The 23,266-nt window shown below is 24.8% G+C and overlaps 3 protein-coding genes and 1 long non-coding RNA gene across 7 annotated transcripts in view; 2 read left to right on the top strand and 2 right to left on the bottom strand.

Annotated features, from left to right (window-relative positions):
• LOC127276853 (activating transcription factor 3) overlaps positions 1-6,370 on the bottom strand; it is a 63,842-nt gene extending 57,472 nt beyond the window's left edge. The window contains exons 1-2 of one of the 2 annotated variants that reach the window (XM_051297537.1): positions 5,896-6,370; positions 5,643-5,725 (exon numbers count right to left, since the gene is read on the bottom strand). The gene's annotated coding sequence lies outside the window, so the exon portion shown is untranslated. The remainder of the gene's footprint in view (positions 1-5,642; positions 5,726-5,895) is intronic. The other variant, XM_051297536.1, reaches the window with a different exon arrangement.
• Positions 6,371-12,921: 6,551 nt separating this feature from the next.
• On the top strand, positions 12,922-16,944 carry LOC127276791 (nucleic acid dioxygenase ALKBH1). 3 transcript variants are annotated; one of them, XR_007842260.1, is made up of 6 exons: positions 12,928-13,087; positions 13,166-13,277; positions 14,162-14,315; positions 14,399-14,964; positions 16,348-16,455; positions 16,827-16,944. XR_007842260.1 is itself a non-coding variant. In XM_051297443.1 (5 exons), the coding sequence occupies exons 1-5, from the start codon at positions 12,995-12,997 to the stop codon at positions 15,451-15,453; spliced, it is 930 nt and encodes a 309-aa protein (XP_051153400.1). In that variant the 5' UTR covers positions 12,922-12,994; the 3' UTR covers positions 15,454-15,664. The 3 variants fall into 3 exon arrangements, 2 of the variants coding, with proteins under 2 accessions (XP_051153400.1, XP_051153399.1); XM_051297443.1 differs by lacking the exons at positions 16,348-16,455; positions 16,827-16,944 and adding an exon at positions 15,449-15,664 and having other exon boundaries at positions 12,922-13,087; XM_051297442.1 differs by lacking the exons at positions 16,348-16,455; positions 16,827-16,944 and having other exon boundaries at positions 12,923-13,087; positions 14,399-15,196.
• On the bottom strand, positions 15,050-16,265 carry LOC127276794 (uncharacterized). The gene is made up of 2 exons (XR_007842261.1): positions 15,714-16,265; positions 15,050-15,571 (listed from the first exon to the last, which is right to left on the bottom strand). It is a non-coding gene; the product is annotated as an uncharacterized LOC127276794 (long non-coding RNA).
• On the top strand, positions 16,354-18,732 carry LOC127276793 (V-type proton ATPase subunit D). Its single transcript, XM_051297444.1, has 4 exons — positions 16,354-16,455; positions 16,827-16,944; positions 17,857-18,342; positions 18,455-18,732. The coding sequence occupies exons 1-4, from the start codon at positions 16,415-16,417 to the stop codon at positions 18,545-18,547; spliced, it is 738 nt and encodes a 245-aa protein (XP_051153401.1). The 5' UTR covers positions 16,354-16,414; the 3' UTR covers positions 18,548-18,732.
• Positions 18,733-23,266: the final 4,534 nt, after the last annotated feature.

Below are 23,266 nucleotides of genomic sequence, written 5' to 3'. Positions count from 1 at the left end.
CGTCAGAGGTACCGTACGTATACAAAATTGCGGTACCCGGATTATCGCCCGGACGACAATTTACCTCATCTAGGTAAACAGTTACCTATGTAAAAATCGTTTACATTCTTTTCGAAAAACATCTCACCGCCTCCCACCAGAATCAAAATTGTTTTTGTACCTTCCAGGGTTTTTGCTACCCTTGGAAAAATCAGTACGGCTTGGGTTTTCTATTTGTAAACACATACTTTTTGCGTATGCGCATTACCCAAGCCTCGACGATAACCTTCAATTTAATAAAAGACTTTATTTTAGTTTAATACAAATTCGAGCACTCATTTATTTACTTCCCCTCAACATCTTAAACTAAGATATTTCAAATAACTAAAAAGTTACTACCATAAAACATCTTAAAAGTTACTACCAGAACATCTTAAAAATTACTACCAAAACATCTTATATTAAGATACTTCTTTTTGCAGTGTATTATTATTAAAATTACTATAATAAAAATATATAAATGGTACTATGGAATATAAACTGTGGTGCATTATATCTTTATAAAAATAGTATTTTATCTGGAAAAAGGTTTTAAAAAATAATAATGAACACATCTGCTTATTATTAAGAAAAAATATTATCTTATAGGAATGTATTTTTTTATTTATTTTTTTTCCATTTTATTAAAAAAAAAAATGCCGAGGATTAAAGGTTAATAACGTCCGTTTCACATTAACTTATTTTTATATGATTATTCCAAATGATATAATACAAAGTCAAGAAGAATTTGTCAATATCTTTATATATATATACAATTATATATGATAACCTTTCAACATCAAATTGTGTGATGTATATATATATTTATATATATGCTGAGAAATTATTATAAACTTTTTTCAATTATTTATATATCGAGAAAATTTTTTTATTTTATTAAAAATATTTATTATAAAAACTATAATTGAAAAATTATAGAAGTGAAAAATTTGCTCGCGCTATTTCAAAATTTAATCAAGAATATGCTCATATACACTGAGAAAAATATGCTATTGAATCAATAGCATTTCTGCCAAATGTATATAAAAATTATTAATTCAAAAGCATATGCTATAAAATTTTTAAAATATTTTATAGATTCTATAGCATATGCTTTTGAATAAATAATTTTTATACTTTTGGCAGAAATACTGTTGATTCAATAACATATTTTTCTCAGTGTATAAATATAAGTTGAATTGTTTGTAAATTATAAAATATATAAAAAATTCGTACTACATATGAATTGTTGAAACTTTGTTTTTGAATTGAAAGATGTATATAATAATTGTAAGTGCGTTATGTGACTCTTGATCTAAAGTGCAAAAAAATTTATAGTTGACTATACTAATTTAAATTCTCCGAATCCCGATTTGCAAGCATCGCAAATGTGTGCTCCTTTAAGTCAACAAACTAATGGTTAAGTTTGCAAATGGATAATTTCTTTAGCACGTTGACTTCACCATATATACATAAATGTATATATTGACATCTCTTTAAGTATAGAGTTTCAAGTTTCCTTTCGTGTATAGAGCAATACATTCTCTAAATCTGAATTAGTATTTTTTCTACTATAATGAAACAGTGCGTATTCATTTACCAATTGAATTAGTAACAGTTTTGACTAATTTCTAGTAAAAAAAACTACTAATTTCTAGTAGAAAACTACTAATTCATGGAGTAAATCGTATTTTTTTTACTATTTCAAATTAGTAAGCCGATTTACTCCATGAATTAGTAGTTTTCTACTAGAAATTAGGATAGTTTTTTTTACTACAAATTAGTCAAAACTGTTACTAATTCAATTGGTAAACGAATACGAACTCTTACATTAGTAGAAAACTACTAATTCAGATAGACCAAAAAAATGATTTCGTTCATTTGAACATAGAACGTTTAATTTGAATTATTATTATTATATATTTTTTTTGAGTTGTTACTGTGCGATAATTAAAATTTCAAATAAGGGTAAATTAACTAAAAAATATACATAGAAAAAAATGAATTAGCTTAAATTTTGCAGCCACAGCAAACATCTTTTATTATCCGCGTAAAAAATTCTTACATTAAATTAATCACATCGGAGAATTTTGTTAAAAGTATACGTATTATATATATATATATATATATATATATATATATATATATTGGTAAAAGTTATTTTCGTTGTCGAATAGAATCTATATAATATTAGTAAAAAAGAACATCGCGATGTGATTTACGAAGATTCGGATAAATGTATTCGAAGGACACGCTGAATAAAAGTCTGTTGACTGTTGAACGTGCTTTTCTAAAACTACCTGGCATTTATTAAAAAAAAAAAAGAAAAAAGAAAAAAAAACTTTGATTGATGACTCTGTCTGATGAGTTGTGTCTACAGAACAATCACACACAACAGAACACTCAAAATGTGCGTCCATGCTTGTACTACTTTGCCGAAACAGTAATTAGCAATTAACTTTAAAAGCCTATGACTATATATGTAATAGAAACTTACCGACTTGCAATTCGTTTTATCAAAAAAAAAAAAAAAAAAAAAAAAAAAATAAGAAAAGAAAAAATGAGATCACAACATATATGTAATTGAAACTAACATATTTTTAATTGAAATTACCATATTGATTACTACTGTACCGATAATTATGCTTACACTGAGAGAAATATGCTATTGAATCAATAGCATTTCTGCCAAAGGTATCAAAATCATTGATTCAAAGGCAAATGCTATTGAATCTGTAAAATATTTTACATATCTTATAGCATATGCTTTAGAATCAATAGTTTTTATATACCTTTGGCAGAAATGCTGTTGATTCAATAGCATATTTTTCTCAGTGTTGAACTGCATCCAGAGAAATGTATTATTTGAACCAAATATAATATATTTGAGTTAAATAAACGTATATAATTTATTTAAAACAAATAAAAATTTATTTAAATCAAATAAATATTTATTAGGCTGTAAGACAAATATATCATTTTATCTAGTTGTTTTGTGGGTTTTTGTGGGCCACAAAAAAACAACCATAAATTAAGTATTTATTTATTTTAAAAATAGACTAGTAGATATTTAAAATACTGAAAAACAAATTTATTTCTCTCTGAATTTGAATTAGTGAAAAGTGAGCTACTAATTCACATTAGTAAGAATTTTTACTAATTTTTAGTAAAATAATACTATTTGATTTAGTGGTTTTAAATTTGTTTACTAAAGTTTTAGTGAAAAGTGACTAAAAATTAGTAAAAATTCTTACTAATTTAAATTAGTAGCTCACATTTCAATATACATATAGATTATTTGCCATGGTACCAATCAAAATTATTATATTATTTAAAACGCAAAATAGTATATATATATGTACTAGAGACTATGTGTCACATGAAATTTAATTTATGGGAGTCATAAATTCATATTTATTATAGGCCATATATGCAAAATAACTTCCCTTATTATACTTAACTGTCCCTTTCAAATTAAAATACGTCAAATGTATCATAATTCTCGAAGAAAATATAAATTTACACTACCGCCAGAAATTATGCTTTTTTATGTTTGTAAAATAATAATAATAATTCCAAACTATATATATATAAGAATCAATGACTATGTCAAAATTTTTAAACAATTTTGAGAAATTATTTTACGGAAAAAAAATTTATTTGTATCAATTAAAAATTTGACTGATTTAAAGAATATTATATTTATTATATTAATAAATAGGTACACGCAAAAAAATCTTCATCTGAAACATCAGCGATAAGTTTCTCTGAAACAGCGATATATTTCTCTAGAATAGCGAAAAATTTCGCTGTTTTAGTGAAATACATATAACGCTGTTCTATAGGTAAAGATTTATTTGCGTGTAGTAACGAATATTTTGAATCAAATAATTTTCTTTCAGTGTCCAAATTATGTACTTCCTGATTTTTATTCTTCTAGAGGAATTATTGTAAATGAAAAGGTTTTCATAAAAATAATTTATGAAAAATGTTTTTCATTTCAAAAAAATGTTTTAACAGATAAGATTCGAAACAGTTTTGCTATTAAAAAAAAAATAATAAAATTTTTTATGTTCTGTAAGTTCTGAACGATCAACTGAACTAAACATTTGTTTACTACTTCTTTAGGTTTAAAAAATATTGGATCAAAAAAGTAATTAATAATTTAATAAATGTATTTGTTTATTATTTATTGCAGTAGTAATTTAAAAAAAATTAGTTTAATTTAATAATTAGAAAATACACAGTCTGACAAAATTCAACTTTTTTTTTAACCCACAAAAAATTAAACATTTTCAGAAACTAGGACCAAAAAAAAATACCCATGTCTGGCCGTTTTTCTAGATCAAGTCGTTTGTGATTTTTAGAGGTGAAAACAACCCCTAAATGAAAAGTGACAAGATATCTTTTACAAATTATTAATATTTTATAAAACTTGGTATCTGGTAGTTTGCGGGGTCATTTGATGTCAGATTTTCAAAATTCAAAATGGCGGATCCAATATGGCGGTCAAAATTTTTAAAAGTTATTAATTTTTTTTATAAAACTTGGTATCTAGAGTTTTTGGGGTCACTGATGACAAATTTGATGTCAGATTTTCAAAATTCAAAATACCAAGTTTTATAAAAATCTAAGAACTTTTTAAATTTTTGACCGCCATATTGGATCCGCCATTTTGAATTTTGAAAATCTGACATAAGATTAATAATCAACGACCCCGAAAACCCACAGATACCAAGGTTTATAAAATATTAATAATTTTTAAAAGATAATCTTGTCACTTTTCATTTAGGGGTTGTTTTCACCCCTAAAAACTACAAACGACTTGATCTAGCAAAACGGCCAGACACGGGTATTTTTTTTTTGGAGTCCTAGTTTTCAAAAATGTTTTTTTTTTTTTTATGTGGGTCAAAAATCGTGTCAGACAGTGATATAATAACAAATATATCATATATATAATAAGATATAATTGATTATTAATCGTGTAATTTTTATAAAAATTATTATTATATTTTTTCTTTTATTCAATTATTTCTCTTGTCATTGAAATATATAATTAATTTATATATATATATATTTTTTTTCAGCAACAAATCAAGATTTTTTTTATTTGGAAATCAGCAAATAAGATGGGAGAAAATTAATTGTGAGTAAACAAAAAATTTATGAATTCTTTTAAATTTTATCTCACATAAGAAAAAAAATTTTAATTTCTCGATTTTAAATGATCACTCATTTTTTTATCATTTCAAAAAAGAAAAAAAAATTTATTACTCGGAATAGATAATAATTTGTTAAATATCTTATTTCTTTTTTTTTTTGGAAAATGAAATAAATTTATGGATTACTGACGGTTATAAATTCACAAAAATGCTTTTAAAATGATTTTGGATAATTAATAAATAAAATAAATGCAAATTTCTTTTTTAAATATAAATTTAAAAAAAAATTATAAAAATAATAATAATAATTAGTTGAAATTTTTTAAAATTGCTATTTTAGTTTTTTTTTTTTGATGAAGTTCTATATAATAATAAGTAAAACGATCATTAAAAAATATAGAGAATATAATAATATAAAATGTCAATAAACATAATATTTAGACAAGACTCCATGTGCTTTACCACGTGATGTGACAAGTTGAACGTGTACTCAGGTGCAATAAAATGTGATACGCGCACTTGTAACATCCAATTTTCTTGTTCACCTTTTGACGATTCAAAAAAAAAAAAAAAAAAAAAAAAAGAAGAAAATAAAAAAAATAACTATAATTCACTTTTAATTCATCGTAAAATTCCATTGGAAACACACAAATTTTATAATTTCAATAATAAAACTATTGAGAAGAAACATGCTGTAGGTAAATATTGCGCCTACCTTATTAATTGCAATAATAAATATAATTGAAACCCGCGAGAACACATTTAAAATCCTTCGTGGTCGGCTGCCGGCGCACGACTGTGCATAATTCGCGGTTACAACCGGCCTAGATATATACGAGTTATTTTTAGAAACTGTCGTCATTGCCAAGCATTTTGATTGGTCGCTGATGACGTGACACTAAATTCTTATTGGTTCTCTCTGGCATATGTTATGGTTGAATCTCACTCGTTGGGTGCGACTTTATAACAAACGCGACATTATTCTCACTGTATATAAACTGTCATTCAAATTTATGCATCAATCTATATAAGCAATAATTTGGACAATCGAATATAATTGACGAGTTTAATTTATTTTTCAATATATAGAATATAAGTATTATTGTAATAAACGCGTTTATTTTTTTATTTATCGTTTACTTTTTTTTTGGTTTCTCTTAAATTTTTTGAATGAATGCATCCTGAAAGTAAACCTGACGCGCCGCGGTGTGAGAGATCAGTATCTTATATATATATACATATAATACTGCGATTCGCGCGGATGATCTTCTGCGTCTGCGCACTTGTGTAAAAATAAGTTTTCAAGCGTATCGAATTCAATTCGACTATTAATCAAAATATATGCGAACGCCAAAAAACAAGTTTGAAAAACGTTATTCTTCTTTAGATTTTTATTTTTCATTTCATTTCTTTTTTTTTTTTTTTTTTATTATAAAACTTCTGTCTCTGGTTCCTTTAAGTTTGTAATTTAAGTATAATTTTTAACTTGTCAGTTTTATTTTTATTAACTTGATTGGCAAAATTAATTTTTCCATTTAAATATTTATATGACACTATAAGGAAAGAAGAAGAAATATTTATATGGTGTCTTATATATCTATAGGCAACTTTAACTACTTGAAAAAGGTTAGTCTTACGGAAAACAACTTTTTCTACTTGATGAGAAACTGATGCCTTACCAGTAAAACTGTATCTACTGAAAAATCAACCTTGAATTAAAAAAATTAAATTTCTACTTAAAAATAAATTTATCTTGGGGAAATGAAACTTTTTCTAATTAAAAGATTAGGCGGTAGGTATCTCTTCGATTAAAAAATAATTTCTATACTTAAAAGTAAATTTGTATTTTAAAAAATCTATATTTACTAAATAAAAAATTATTTTTTACTTCTTTACTTTATGCCATTTATAAATATAGACATATTACTAGGATATACTTATAAATAAGTATCTTATCAAAACAATTTTATCTACTTAGAACTTTATTTTTTAAATTAATTTTTTTTCTAATTTAAAAAATTTTTTTATATTAATATAATTTTTCTACTAAGAAGTATATATATATATATATATATATTTACAGTGTGTTTTATGATAAAACATTTTTATTTATTTAAAAGGTAAGCTTATTTTACAAAAAGATAATTTTTCAACTTAAAAATAATAAAATTTCACATTGAAATATTGAATCTAATTTTTACATTGTCTTGTAGTAAAAAATGTTTACATTTGAAAAAATTTAGGAACTTTTGAAAATTCTAGGACTTTTCTATAATATCCATGATTTTATGAAATTTTTAAAAAAATTTACATCAAACTAATTTAAAAGTATCAAATTGATACAATTTTTTATATCAATACTTTTAAATTAGTGTGTATAAATTTTCCATGATTTCTAAATTTTAACTCTATGCAAGATTTTATTTTATTTATTATATTTTCATCATAATGAGAAAATATTACATTTGCCCGATTTTGACCAACCTCTAATTCTTATGAATCTCCATGTTTCAAGCCTTCCTGATGCCAAAAAAATAGGTTTTAAACAAATGTCTGTATGTATGTATGTAGACAAAAAAGTTTCCTCTACGATAATTTGAGAAAATTTTAATTAATCGACCTCAAATTTAGTAAACACATTAAGTGTACCAAAATTTTGCCTGAGTTCGTTGGGCAGATAATTTCGTTAAAAAACAACAAAATTATTCATTTTTTTAATTTTCAAAAAATTTTATTTTTCAAAAAAAAATTTTTTTCAATTTTTTTTTTTTTTTTTGAAAAATATAAGTAAAATAAAAAATTTTTTCCCTTTAACATTTTTTGTTTGGAGTAAAAACAACAGAGTTACACAATTTTTTTTAATTTTAAATTTTCAAAATTTTTTATTTTTTTATTATTATTATTATTATTTACTATTATTTAATTATTATATATTTTTTTATTTCATATTCTCATTCTTTAAGTTATAAATTACAAAATTTTTAGGTTAGATATCATGTAAATTGCTAAGTATGTACATGTACCAACCATGTAGCGCAAAAACTATAAATAATGGCGCTAAATTTAAAAAATGCTAAAAGAAATTGACTAATAAAAGATTGTAAGACATTTTTAATATGTTAGATTTTGGTTAGACTAACCAGAAATTTAATTATTCTACACCCAGAGAAATTTTTTATTTGAACCATAAATATAATATATTTGAGTTAAATAAACGTAATTTTGTCTAACAGCCTACTAGCCTATTTATTTGGCGTAAATAAAATTTTTTATTTAAATCAAATAAAAATTTTTTAAATTAAATAAAAATTTATTTGAATCAAATAAAAATTAATTAGGCTGTGAGACAAATATATCATTTCTCTGGGTGTAACCAAACATTTTTTTTAGAGAAAAAAAAGCAAAGTCTGACACCGCTTACATCTTAAAACCAAAATGACTAAATATCAGCCAATTATGTTGGCTCAAAATAAGTTTGAGTCAATTTTTGGGTTTAAAATCATGCTATGAAGACTATATAAATTATACATTTAAAATTTAGTTTTATATGTAAACTGTTTTAGTCCAAAGTGAAATGAAATTAAGATTTATTTTTTGCAGTGCAATCAAATTTTAAGATGAAAGAATAGGGAGAATTAATTTTATTTAAAAAGTGCGAATGATAATGAGTATTGTGTATTATATATGTATATATTATCATCAAAGAGTGAACATTGGAGATCTATTGAGCTATTAATTTTCTATTGAGCTTTCAAAAATCCTTGAAGGCGATCGGTGACGTGCCTCTCTTTTTCTATATGAAATCATACAAATTCTCAAAGCAGCGTCATTATATATGACAATCAGTCTTTAAAATTACTCATAAAAGATTAGTTGCATATATAGGGAACGGCCTAAAAAATGCATGTGGCATGCGCGTGTATAGTTCAAGATGCAAATTGCTCGATTATCGAACGTTTGAAATATAATTTGTAAAACAATAATTGACGTTAATATACACCATCATACAATAATTGACGTAAAGCTCGCTTATATAATTATCTATTAATTTTAATATATATTTACTATATATGTAAAAGATATTTTTCTAATTTTAAAAGAAATTATATAAATTTTTTAAAAGAAAACACATTTCAAAAATTTTATGAGTTTTAAAACAAAAAGTAATATGTTTTAAAAGAAAAAGAAATTTTTTAACAAACAAAAATTATTATAAAAAACTTGAATTTAATTAATAATGATATTTTCTTTGTTTCTCTAATATTAGTTTAGTTAATTTTATATAAATATTTGTATTTTCTATCTTATTTTCATATTTTAAATTGATAATAATTGATCTTGTATAATGCTGTCGTACTATTATTTTTATTTTGCCACATAATTAAAATTTTTTTCTACTTTAACAAATAATTTTAAATTTCCCGCTGAATATTATTGACGAAACGACGCAATTTATATTCTGGGGACGCATGATTTGCACCCAAAATCCATTACATTAAATTGTCAAAGCATCGAGATTTATTACATTGACTCTCCAATACATGGATTCTTCAAAACGTCGACTGACCAAAACATCGACTTGTAAAATTATCGACTCCTCAAAACATCGAATTTCCAACTGGTCGAATTTCAAAATGATCGATTTTTAACAACGTCGATTCTTCAATGCATACATTTACCATCACATATCCTTATTAAAACATCGAATTGTTAATTCATTGAATTTCCAAAACATGGAATTTTCATAGCTTTGAATTACCAAAGCATCGACTTGTTATAACGTCGATTTGTCAAAAAATGAATTTTTTAATGCATCGATTTACAAAAACACTGATATTAGAAAACGTCGACTCGCAAAAGCATCGACTTTTGTTTACATTGAATTTTTAATACAGAGATTCTCCAAATTATCGACTAACCAAATCATCCATTTGTCAAAATATAGATTTGCTAAAACATTACATTTGCAATACATCAATTTAGCAAAACACTTATTTTCTAAAACTTTGACTCGCCAAAGCACTGACTTTTTAATAGATTACCTCGTCAAAAGAACGAATTTTCAAATCATCGATTTTCTAATGCACTAACCTGCAAAAGCATCAAATTTCAATACATAGATATGAAAAAGCATAGACACTTTTTTGCATTGAATATCCATTACATCGAACTTTTTTTTTCACTAGGGTTTACTCTCTATGTTGTTAGTAGGTAAGGTAGATTAAGATTGTGCGGGAAATTTTAAATTAATATAATATTTAATTATGTTTATTAATAAATGTTTTTTATAACATTTAGTTATTAAATATTGTAAATTTCATTGTTTTCTGTTTTTTTTGGTAATATAAAATCTCTCAATATTAACAAGAAAATGATATTTTTATTGATTTAATAATATATACAAATTATTGTTTTATATGTTTCTCATAGATGTCTCTACTTTACCAGTTTAATGTACTAAAACTGAAATAAATATATTTAGAATTGTATTCCATTGACAAATTGCCTTTCTTTTTTAAAATTATTCTCTTTTAATAATTTCTCCTTATTTTTTATGAAATATATTTAATAACTAAATGTTATAAAAAACATTTATTAATAAATATAATTAAATATTATATTAATTTAAAATTTCCCGCACAATCTTAATCTACCTTACCTACTAACAACATAGAGAGTAAACCCTAGTGAAAAAAAAAGTTCGATGTAATGGATATTCAATGCAAAAAAGTGTCTATGCTTTTTCATATCTATGTATTAAAAATTCTATGCTTTGACAATTCGATGCATCACGAAGTAAGAATAAGGAGTCTTCACTCCATGCGTGGATTGAAGGAAAAATGTTCCCAAATCTGGTACAAGCATTCCGGAAAATTAGAATAGTCGGAGGTGGCGTTCGTAACGGGAAAAACCTTAAACTATTGATTTCCCTAATTAAAGTCGTCTGCTATTTTTGAAAAGTATATTATAAAATCACATAATTTCATATTTTTGAAAAATTAAGTAATTGAATAAATAGTAAATGTTAAATATATGAAATAATATTTGTATTTAAAAAGTCATTTACAAATTAATTAATTTTATTAATTTTAATGAAGTTCTTTAAAAATTCACTAACTTTAAACTTTTTTTTAATACACATTCTTTAACAATCAACTATTGTTTTTTTTGTTTTTACAGTAATCTATTTAATTGTAAAAAAGTTTCCATTAAAAATCTATTAAAATTGAATTAATTCAATATAAGAATCTTTCGAATATATGACTTTTCCGAATATCAATTATTTTTAAAATTATTAAAATTCTTTATAAAAGCAAATGTAATAAAAATGTTTTTAATCATATTTAAATAAAATTCAATAATTTAAAACATTTTAAAAACTCTTCAAATTGTCATAAATCACACCTGTTTACAGTGAAATTGCCAATCGTACGAAATATTTTTTTTATTAATAGGTGTTTTTTAAGTAAGAAAAACATATTTTTGGATATTTTTTTCCTTCGTGCAATTTTGCTGAATCTAAAAAAACACATTTTCGAGGTGTGACGTTACTTAAATTCACCTGTAGGAAAATTAGTTTGTCCAAAAAAAATAATATACCATTGGAAAGGTATTATTAAACTACCTTTCGAAATTTCGTCGTACTGTAAAAACAATAATTGATTGTTAAAGAATGTGTATTAAAAAGAAGTTTAAAGTTAGTGAATTTTTAAAGAACTTCATTAAAATTAATAAAATTAATTAATTTGTAAATGACTTTTTAAATACAAATAATATTTCATATTTAACATTTACTATTTATTCAATTACATAATTTTTCAAAAATATGAAATTATGTGATTTTATAATATACTTTTCAAAATAAATAGCAGACGACTTTCATTAGGGAAATCAATAGTTTAAGGTTTTTCCCGTTACGAACGCCACCTCCGACTATTCTAATTTTCCGGAATGCTTGTACCATAGTTGGGGACATTTTTCCTTCAAAGTGAAGTAGATGTATTGGAAAGTTGATGTTATGACAGGTTAATGTTTTAAAAAATCGATGTACTCGGAAGTCGAGGTATTGGAAATTTGATGCTTTTGCAGGTTAGTGCATTAGAAAATCGATGATTTGAAAATTCGTTCTTTTGACGAGGTAATGTATTAAAAAGTCAGTGCTTTGGCGAGTCAAAGTTTTAGAAAATAAGTGTTTTGCTAAATTGATGTATTGCAAATGTAATGTTTTAGCAAATCTATATTTTGACAAATGGATGATTTGGTTAGTCGATAATTTGGAGAATCTGTATTAAAAATTCAATGTAAACAAAAGTCGATGCTTTTGCTAGTCGACGTTTTCTAATATCAGTGTTTTTGTAAATCGATGAATTAAAAAATTCATTTTTTGACAAATCGACGTTATAACAAGTCGATGCTTTGGTAATTCAAAGCTATGAAAATTCCATGTTTTGGAAATTCAATGAATTAACAATTCGATGTTTTAATAAGGATATGTGATGGTAAATGTATGCATTGAAGAATCGACGTTGTTAAAAATCGATCATTTTGAAATTCGACCAGTTGGAAATTCGATGTTTTGAGGAGTCGATAATTTTACAAGTCGATGTTTTGGTCAGTCGACGTTTTGAAGAATCCATGTATTGGAGAGTCAATGTAATAAATCTCGATGCTTTGACAATTTAATGTAATGGATTTTGGGTGCAAATCATGCGTCCCATATTCTGATTGGTCGATACATTTCACTTGCTTCCTTTTTTCATATTTGGCGCTCAAGTCAATTTTTAAAATGGCGACTGCCAGGATTCACGGGGAAAATGTTTAAAGAAACTTTTAAATATTATAAATCAAGGAATCCACCACCTAATTTTAAAAATGTGATTGATTTTCGAAACCCGGATTTTTCTAAGGTAATTTTAAAAATTAATTTACTTTACTTTATTTGGACTTTATTAATTTTAACACATATTGCATGTTTATATTTCTAGGTTAGAAAAATCTCCACTGATGTAAATAACATTCAAAATGTAAATGATGTAAATAAATTAGGATTGAAACCAATTAATGACTGGAATATTTATGAATTGATAAATGTACCAGGTCAGTTTGTTAATTAATATTTTTTCTAATATTTTATAGAATTATTAATTTGGTTTATACAATTATTATACCCCAATCTTATTGTTAAGGGAACTTTCTGGTTTAGAATTCCAAAAAAATCGATTTTTTCTTTTTGCTTAAAAATGTTCCTTAGTATCATAAAATTACTGTCCCAAAACGTTTTTTTAAAAATATGTTAAAAGAAACAAAAGTTGTAATCAAAAAGTGTTTGATAGTCCTGGCTCAATGTATTATGTTATGAAAACTTTAAAAGCGTTTTTCTTGAAAACACATTTTTCAAACTAGTGCACAGCTTTTCTCAAAATCTACCGAACCGATTTTAAAAAACCAAAGATCATTTGATTCCTTATTTAAAAAAACTAGAGAATAAACCTTTAAAATTTCATATTTCTACCCCCTGTTTTTTTATAAGGGGGTAAATTGTCTCAAAATAACGGCGCCACCTACAGCTACAAATTTGAACTAAATACGCTCAATTAATTTTTTTTTTTTCATTTTCTCAACGTGCAACAACGACTAAAAAGAATTTTTGCAATTTCTTTAATAGTTTTCTTACAATAAAACTTTTAAAACGTAACTTTTTTGTTAATTCTAAATCAGAAAATCCCCTTAATAAAAAAAATTTTTTTTTAATGGAACAAAATTGACATTATCATTTATAAATAAAACAAAAATTAATTTAAAAATTGTTAACATAAATTTAACAGCGTAAATAAGCTAATTAATTGTTCTACAAAGTTTTAACTTTTTTCTATAAAATTATAAAAAAAAAAATCACTGCAGTAAACAATTAATCAAAATATAAAATTCCATAAAAAAAATCACAAAGTTTTTTATTTTATTATTTATTTTACTGTTTTCAGGTTTAATTTATATCGAAAATCCTTTTACCGTTTTGGGACAACGTTATTGGATTATCAAATGTCTCAAGGATTTTTCAAGAAAACCCAATAAATTAAATTTGGATGCTCACTCTTTACTTGAAGGCAACGAATCATGGTGGGAAACTTGTTTTAGGTGAAAAAAAAAAAATATATAAATATAAACAAAAAATTATAAATCCATAAAAATAATAATCAATTTTTGTCTTTAAAAATTAGAAATCCAGAGAAGAAAAATGACCTTTTAACGAAATTAAGATGGGCAACACAAGGCTATCATCATAATTGGGACACGAAAAATTATTCAGAAGATTCAAAGACTGAAATGTCTAAAGAACTTTGTAATTTAACGGAATTTCTAGCGACTGTTTTACATTTCGTTGAATTTCAAGCTGAGGCGGCAATTATTAATTATTATAGAATGAATTCCACTCTAGCTGGTCATACAGATCATTCTGAAATTAATATCGAAGCTCCTCTATTTTCCATCAGTTTTGGACAGTCGGCAATTTTTTTAATTGGTGGACATTCTGTGAACGATACAGCAGAAGCAATGTTTTTGCGCAGTGGTGATATTGTTGTAATGTCAAAACAATCACGATTATGTTATCACGGTGTTCCAAGAATTTTATCAGCCTATATTCAACCCTGGGAATGTGATAGAAAATTTGACGATCACAATTTTCGTGATCACATCACAAATAATGATGAAGACTGGCTTAAGGCAAAATCATACATTCAAGAAGCACGAATAAATTTAAACGTTAGACAAGTATTGAAAAAAGGTCAGTCGAGATTGTTATAAATTTTTTTTTTTTTTAATATTTTACATCTATACAAAATCTTTTTTAAATACATTTTTTTTCGAGAAAAAAAAAACTATTTTTAACCTCGATTTGTTTAAATTTTTATTTTTTCTCCGCGGCAATCGTGGATATTGAATGATAAAAATGATATAAAAATATAGTTATTAAAATGTGATAAAAAAAAAATAAAAAAATATTTTCTTGTCATGAAGTTTTGTGAATTGAAAACTAACAAATAATGAAAGTATTTTGAATGTTCACATACATTTGTTGAAAACTCACATTTGTTTTCACGATTTTCGAAAAACGTTTGATACATTAAGAAAATCCCAAGCCGTTATTGCCATTTTCATGAAAAAATGCTTTCCGGAAGTTTCTAAATATTCCTCTTCATTTGTCCAAATACCATTATATTTCCAATAGCGAATTGGAATATTGTAATTGGATTTATCGGTTTTTTTAGGATAATTCCCGAGTAAAATTTCAAGTGCATCTTCAACTGCTGTGTCAAGGAGAAAATTCCTAAAAACTTCTTTGTCGCTTATCATTTTTTTTTCTTTTTTCTTGAAAACTATTAATAGATCAACTGAAATTAAAAATTAAATTTTTTTTTTTTAAATAAAAAAAACAAGTTAAATTATATGATTAGATGACAGTAAAAAATATGATAAAAAATGAATTAATTTTTAATATCTAATTTATAAATAACAGAAAAGAAATTAACAAACCTTTTATTTATTTCTCACTTAATTCGAGTCAGTAATATTCATTCTTCTCAAAACATCATCACAAGCTTTTCTAATTATTCCCGATTGCAGATTATTATTTTTACATGATTTTATTAAGTCTTTTTCAATTTTTATCTTGTTTTTCTCTTGTGTCAATAAAAATTGATCTTCCTTTGTTAATGCGGTTTTGAGTAATTTTTTGAAAACTTCTTGAAAAGTGTCATTAGAAGAATTTAATTGTTTATACCAATCGTAAAGTGCCATGAAGATAATTTTTTGTGTTTGGAAATTTTTAAATTATTTAACAAATTTTTTAACATGAATTTAGAAATTTCAAAGTCTCGAAAATTTAATTGACAGATGAGAATAATAATTTTTCTTCAGAAAAGCGATTGTCTTTTTTTCAAAAGTAAAATTTTTTTTAATATAAAACATTTTATTTTAAAATGATTACAATTTTTAATGACTTTTTTCAAATGATGCATATTAAAATTTAATGATAACAATAATTTAATAATTATTTTAATTTATTTATTAGTACAAAAAACAATTTTGCTTCTTTTATATTTTTAAATTTCGCGCTACAAGCGGTTCAATTCCGTTCCGCGTTCAACAATTTAATTTCATTTTCCAGTGTTCAAAGTCAGCTGATCAATCACATTTTCTGTCTGCGTTTGTCACAAACAGTAAAAAAAAAAAATATGTCAGGAAAAGATAGACTCCCTATTTTCCCTTCTCGGGGGTAAGTTTTCTTGAAAATAATTTAAAAAACTAATATTTAATATTTCATTATAATTCTAATATAATTATTTTTCATATCTGTTGTGAATTTTTCATAAAAATAATTTCTTATAAAAAATGGGTGTAACCTTACTTCAAAATGTCAATAATAATTGTTTTTTTTTATATAATATGATGATTTTATATTTTAAAAATGAGAATTTATTATATTTTTAAAAAAATTTTGTAATAAAAATAAAAAAATTTTAATATAAACATTTGTACAGACATTGAAATTTATTTGAAATTTTCACGGCTATTGTTAAAGTCTCAATTATTTAATTATTAGCCTTTATGAACTATTCGTTATTTTAAATTGAATTTTTATTTTAGAGCCCAAATGTTAATGAAATCACGTTTACAAGGGGCACAAAAGGGTCATGGTTTACTTAAAAAGAAAGCAGATGCACTGCAAATGCGATTTAGAATGATTTTAGGAAAAATCATTGAAGTAAGTAGAAAAATAAATTTTTAAAAATTTATAGTATTATTTATTTAATTCTCAACTTGCATGTATAAGTTTCTATTTTTTCTCAAGTAAAAAAAAAAGAAATTTTTTAAGTATTTTTAATTTGGTTACCTTTTTGGTTACCTACCTTTTTTGAATCAAAATTGTTGTATTGAATTATTCTGAAGATTTCTCAGGGTGTCTACTAGTCCTGGAAGTTTTGGAATTTTAATTTTTGTCCTTGAATTTTTTATAATTTGCTTTTAAATTTTCAAAAATTTATAATTTCGTTCAAATAGCGCGACAACTTTTACAAACTGTCAAAAAAGAAGAAGCAGAACTTCTTGATAATGAAGTCATCAAGTTAAAAAAATTAATTAAATAAGTAAAATGAAAATTTACTTGAGTTACGTAATGTAATGTTTATTAATGTTTCTGTAATATTTATTAAAATTGTTGTTTTTTTTTTTTATTAAATTTCTGACAAATGAGCGAAAAGTTTTGAACGTTCAAATGAACAAAATTTTTTTTGTAACTTCTTTAAGTATGAATTTTATTACAAAATATTGTTTTAAATATCTAAAACGAAGTTATTAATTTAATATTTGTTTAATTTACTGTTTTATTTTACATTAACATTATAATTTTTAATATTTATTATACAATGAAAAAAATATTTTGTTCATTTGAACGTTCAGAACTTTTGGCTCATTCTGACAACAATAGTTAAAATAAAAAATATTTTATTCCTTAAGGTCATCCAATTTAATGTCCTGGAAAAATAAGAAATTTGTCCTGGAAAAGTCCTGGAATTTTAATTTAGATTTTTAGTAGACAACCCTGATTTCTGTGAGATTTCTTTTTAAATATTAAAAAAAAAAAAAATTAAATAAATATTTATTTACTGATTTTTAGACAAAAACATTAATGGGTGAAGTAATGAAAGAAGCAGCTTTCTCATTGGCCGAAGCGAAATTCGCAACGGGCGATTTTAATCAGGTTGTTTTACAAAATGTGACAAAAGCACAAATTAAAATTCGTTCCAAGAAAGATAATGTAGCTGGTGTAAATTTACCAGTATTTGAATCATATCAAGATGGAACTGACACTTATGAATTAGCTGGTTTAGCTCGAGGTGGACAACAACTCGCAAAATTGAAGAAAAACTATCAACGTGCAGTGAAGCTATTGGTTGAATTGGCTTCACTTCAAACAAGTTTTGTCACACTCGATGAAGTAATTAAAATTACAAATCGTCGTGTCAACGCCATTGAACATGTTATCATTCCAAGAATCGAACGAACGCTTGCCTATATTATTTCCGAACTTGATGAACTCGAAAGAGAAGAATTCTATCGATTAAAGAAAATTCAGGATAAGAAGAAAATAGCGAAAGCAAAGGTATATTCGTAAATTTTTTTCATTTTTAAATTCAAATAAATTTCATTAAATTGAAATAAATATAATTTTTCAAAATTAAAGAATAAAAAGAATAATTTTATGTAATTTGCAGACCGAAGCTCGAAGAAAGGAGATGATAGCCGCAGGAAATCATTCAGAGGCAGCCAATATGCTAGAAGAGGGTGACGAAGATATTCTCTTTTAAGCACCGTAATTATTTAATTAATTATATACGCATATATAATATATTTTTTTGGCATGATCGGCAAAAAAAAATAATAATAAACTTACGAAACGTACGAAACAAAAAAAAACTAAGTATCGCACCTTTCGTAATAATTAATAAAAAAAAAAAATATATAAGTCGTACAATTCACGATCCGATTCGTTTAACAATATTCGATTATACAAATAATTGTTCCGAATCTTCAATATATAGAAAAGCTTATAAAATGAATTATCGAAAGAGACAATATTTTTTTTCTCTTTCTCTCTCTCGCCAATAGAATTGTACATTATTTTAGATATCTCGGCTAAATCTTCATTTATTGTCTTGTATTATAAATATCAGACATTGTCATGATTTTTGAACTTTGCATTATAGTTTGATTTATTTCGCATAAATAAGAAAAACAAATCATTGGACAAGTGTTCTTATCGTCTATGTAGAATTGTTTTAATTGAAAAAAAAGAAGTATTCCAAAAACTCACGAAAAAAAAAAAATTGTGAGTATATATATATTAATAAAAAAAAAGAAATATCTGCTGTACTTTACAGCTTGTGTATTATAGTGATATGTCATTTAAGATCAATAAAAAAAAAGAATATTAATGTTAAAATCTAAATGTTTCCTTGAATATTTAGTTTAGTCTAATTTTTATTTACATATTTGAATACATAGTCAATTTATTTGATAATTTTAATTTACTTATTTGTAGCTGTGTTATATAGAATGTTTCATAGCCTCCCATCCAAAAACAGCTTATGCCATTTTATTAAAGGACTGAAGATAATCCATATAAGGTCCATTGTTAAAGTAACTCTCTTAAAATCTATGCCACAGTCAAATTTCATTTGTTTTGTTTTAATTCTGTAAAAAAAATTCTCATCATCTCAAATTAATGTTTTTGTTAAAAAATTTTAAAAATTTTAGAAAATAAAATCATGACTAAAGGCCATCTAATAGCATGTGATTGTTAGGTGATGGCTTCACTACAATGTTTATTTTGTCGAGAACTTTACTCTTAAAATATATTGATATTTTGTAAAATAAAAAGTTTAAAATATGTTGAGGAATGGCAAAATATCAATAATTTCACATATCGCATACCTTCCTCATCATATTTTAGACTTCTCCACAAAATATCAACTCAATCCTTTTAGTATTTTACGAGTAAAGTGGCTGTGTCAATCACGTGACCTATCATAAATGAAAGAAAATTTTTTAAAAATTTAATTTAAAATAATAATACAATTTATTAAAATATCTATTTTTGCATTGATTTGAGGTGACTTAGGCGTGCTTAAAGCTTGCACTAACATTGAAAATCTCAAAAATAATTCAATTAGAGAAATAATATTATAAAAAATTGTAATTTCGAAGTAGAGTTTGTAAAATATGTTTCAAAACGATTTTGAAATTTTATTACCTTTATACCTGAGGCATTTCATATGAGAATACGGGGTCATGTCTCAGATTTTTTTCAAAATTCGGTAAATTGTAGTGATAGTGGTGCTAAATAAGTGTACAAATTTTGAATTTGAAATTTTTAATATTTTTCGAGATCTTTCGAATAACAAATTTGAGCAATATTTTTTTCCTATTAAAAATAGAGAAAAATGTTGTAAATGTTTTTTACGCGAAAGATCTTAAACTTTTGGAAAAAAATTATTTTTTTAAAAAAAATATTAATTTTTAAACTATTTGTTTAAAAAAAAAATTTGTTTATAACTTTTAAACATGTTCTCCCTCATTTAGAAGAGCGAAAAAAATTATGAATATTGTTTAAGTCATAATAAATCGATGGTTAAATTTTTGAGATGGCATTATTTTTTTGTTTTCGTGATATGAATTAATTAACTAACAAAAGTTAATAAAAATTGAAATATTTTACGAACAAATAAAATTAGAATAATTTTAAAAATAACATTATAATGCTCATCAAAATCCGCATCCAACGAGCCCTATATGAATTATTTCTAATAAACGGGTGTTAAATTAATAATTAATAATAATTCATATCTCGAAAACAAAAAATAATGCCATCTCAAAAATTTAACCATCGATTTATGATGACTTAAACAATATTCATGATTTTTTTCGCGCTTCTAAATGAGGGAGAACATGTTTAAAAGTTATAAACAAATTTTATTTTTTAAACAAATTGTTTAAAAATTAATATTTTTTTAAAAAAAATAATTTTTTTCCAGAAGTTTAAGATCTTCCGCGTAAAAAACATTTACAACATTTTTCTCTATTTTTAATAGGAAAAAAGTTAAAAGTAAAGCAAAAAAATATTGCTCAAATTTATTATTGTAAATATCTCGAAAAATATTAAAAATTTCAAATTCAAAATTTGTACATTTATTTAGCACCACTATCACTACAATTTACCGAATTTTGAAAAAAATCTGAGACATGACCCCGTATTCTCATATGAAATGCCTCACCTGAATTTTCCAAATTGTATATTATTTACATTCAAGTACAAAGCGTACCATAACAATATGAATTGAAAATACCAAAGTTCAGATCATAATCAGTTGCAATTCGTGTATTGACCTGTTAAAACGTGATCAACGTGAGAGTAATTATTATAACTTTAAAAGTAGTGTTAAACATAAAAATTATTGTCTTTTATTCGCTATTTTTTCACATTTAATAAGTGAATAGCTTCGGGAGTGTTCAAATCTATTAATTCACAAATAAAAAATTTTTTGTTAGTGTTACATTTTTTTTGTCATTTCAGTAAATATTTTATTCGGGAGTGTATGAAATTTTTTAAATCGCGATCGCTTAAATTCTTAGAAAAAGTATTTTTTTGTTGATTTAGTAACGCTTGGTTTGGAAGTGTTCGAAATTTTTTAAATCGCGCGTGTGTGTTTCTGAAAGATCATGTCGTCGAAAATACATAACACCGTCCGACAAAATTCAAATTTTTTTTCACACACGAAAAAATCAATGATTTTCAGAAACTAGGACTAAAAAAAAGATACCGGTGTCAGGCCGTTTTGCTAGATCAGGTCATTTTTTGCTTTAAGGGGTAAAAACAACCCTTAAATGAAAGGTGATAGGAAATCTTGTACAAATTAATAATTTTTTATGAAACCTGGTATCTCGGGGTTTTCCGGGTCGCTGATTACGAATCTGATGTCAGATTTTCAAAATTCAAAATGGCGGATCCAATATGGCGGGCGTAATTTATAAAAATTCACCAATTCATTTGAAAGTTGTTACTTAGGGGTTTTTGGGGTCGCTGATTACGAATATGATGTCAGATTTTCAAAATTCAAAATGGCGGATTCAATATAGCGGTCGAAATTTATAAAAGTTCATCGAATTCACTTGAAACTTGTTACATGAAGGTTTTTGGAGTCGCTGATAACGAATATGATGTCAGATTTTGATAATTCAAAATGGCGGATCCAATATGGCGGTCGAAATTTATAAATATTAATTATTTTTTATAAAACTTGGTGTCTATGGGTTTTTGGGGTCGCTGAGTACGAATCTGAAGTCAGATTTTTAAAATTCAAAATGGCAGATTCAATATGGCGTTTGAAATTTATAAAAGTTCGTCGAATTCACTTGAAACTTGTACTTGAAGGTTTTTGGGGTCGCTGATTACGAATTTGATGTCGGCTTTTCAAAATTCAAAATGGCGGATCCAATATGGTGGTAGAAATTTATAAATGGTATTATGTTATTATTATTATGTTATTATTATCAGCGACCTCAAAAACCCCTAGACACCAAGTTTTTTAAAAAATAATTAATATTTATAAATTTCGACCGCCATATTGGATCCGACATTTTGAATTTTGAAAATCTGACATCAGATTTGTAATCAGCGACCCGGAAAACCCCGAGATACCAGGTTTCATAAAAAATTATTTTTTTGTACAAGATTTCCTATCACCTTTCATTTAAGGGTTGTTTTTACCCCTTAAAGCAAAAAATGACCTGATCTAGCAAAACGGCCAGACACCGGTATCTTTTTTTGGTCCTATTTTCTGAAAATCACTGATTTTTTCGTGTGTGGAAAATCGTGTCGGACGGTGTAATGATACATTGGTTGCAGACTAAGGTCAGAGTTATATTATTTATAAATAATACATTACATGCAATTGATTTTATAATAAATTTTTTTTTTAATTTTTGAGTAAAGCTTCCCAAGGTGCACATAGTTTTTCTTTGCTATTTTGGCCACAGACATAAATTTTTATTTTGTATCTACACATAAGCATTTTTTTCAAGTTGGAAAAAAATTTTATTTTAAAAAAAAGTACCCAAAAATGGAGATCTTCTCAAAATTTACTGAAAAATATGTACCTAGAATCAAAAATAAACATCGTATAAAGATTTTTAAATGCAATATAAAAAAAAATTTCAAATCCAATTTCTAACAACATTTTCATAAAAAATAATTTTTATTTATAACAGAGTTGTTTTTTTATCAAATTTCTATTTATCTAAATATTTACAGAATGTTTAGATACCTAATTTTTTAAATAAAATTCTTATTTAACAAAACTTTTATTAAATAAAATTTTTATTCGACCTAATTTTTATTAAATAGAATTGCCATTTAACATTTAGCATGGCCTATATGCCCTTCTACGATCCGTCGGTTCAATTTATAGTCAAGTGAAAATTCGATGAAATATGAATTCTCTTGTTTAAAAATTCAGCTAAGTAAAATT

This window comes from Leptopilina boulardi, unplaced genomic scaffold (genome assembly GCF_019393585.1).
Source record: "Leptopilina boulardi isolate dan_hultmark-lab unplaced genomic scaffold, ZJU_Lbou_2.1 LbouV2_154, whole genome shotgun sequence".
NCBI lineage: Eukaryota > Metazoa > Arthropoda > Insecta > Hymenoptera > Figitidae > Leptopilina > Leptopilina boulardi.
The sequence above is the reverse complement of the archived record's forward strand: the minus strand, read 5'-3'. Positions and strand labels throughout refer to the sequence as shown.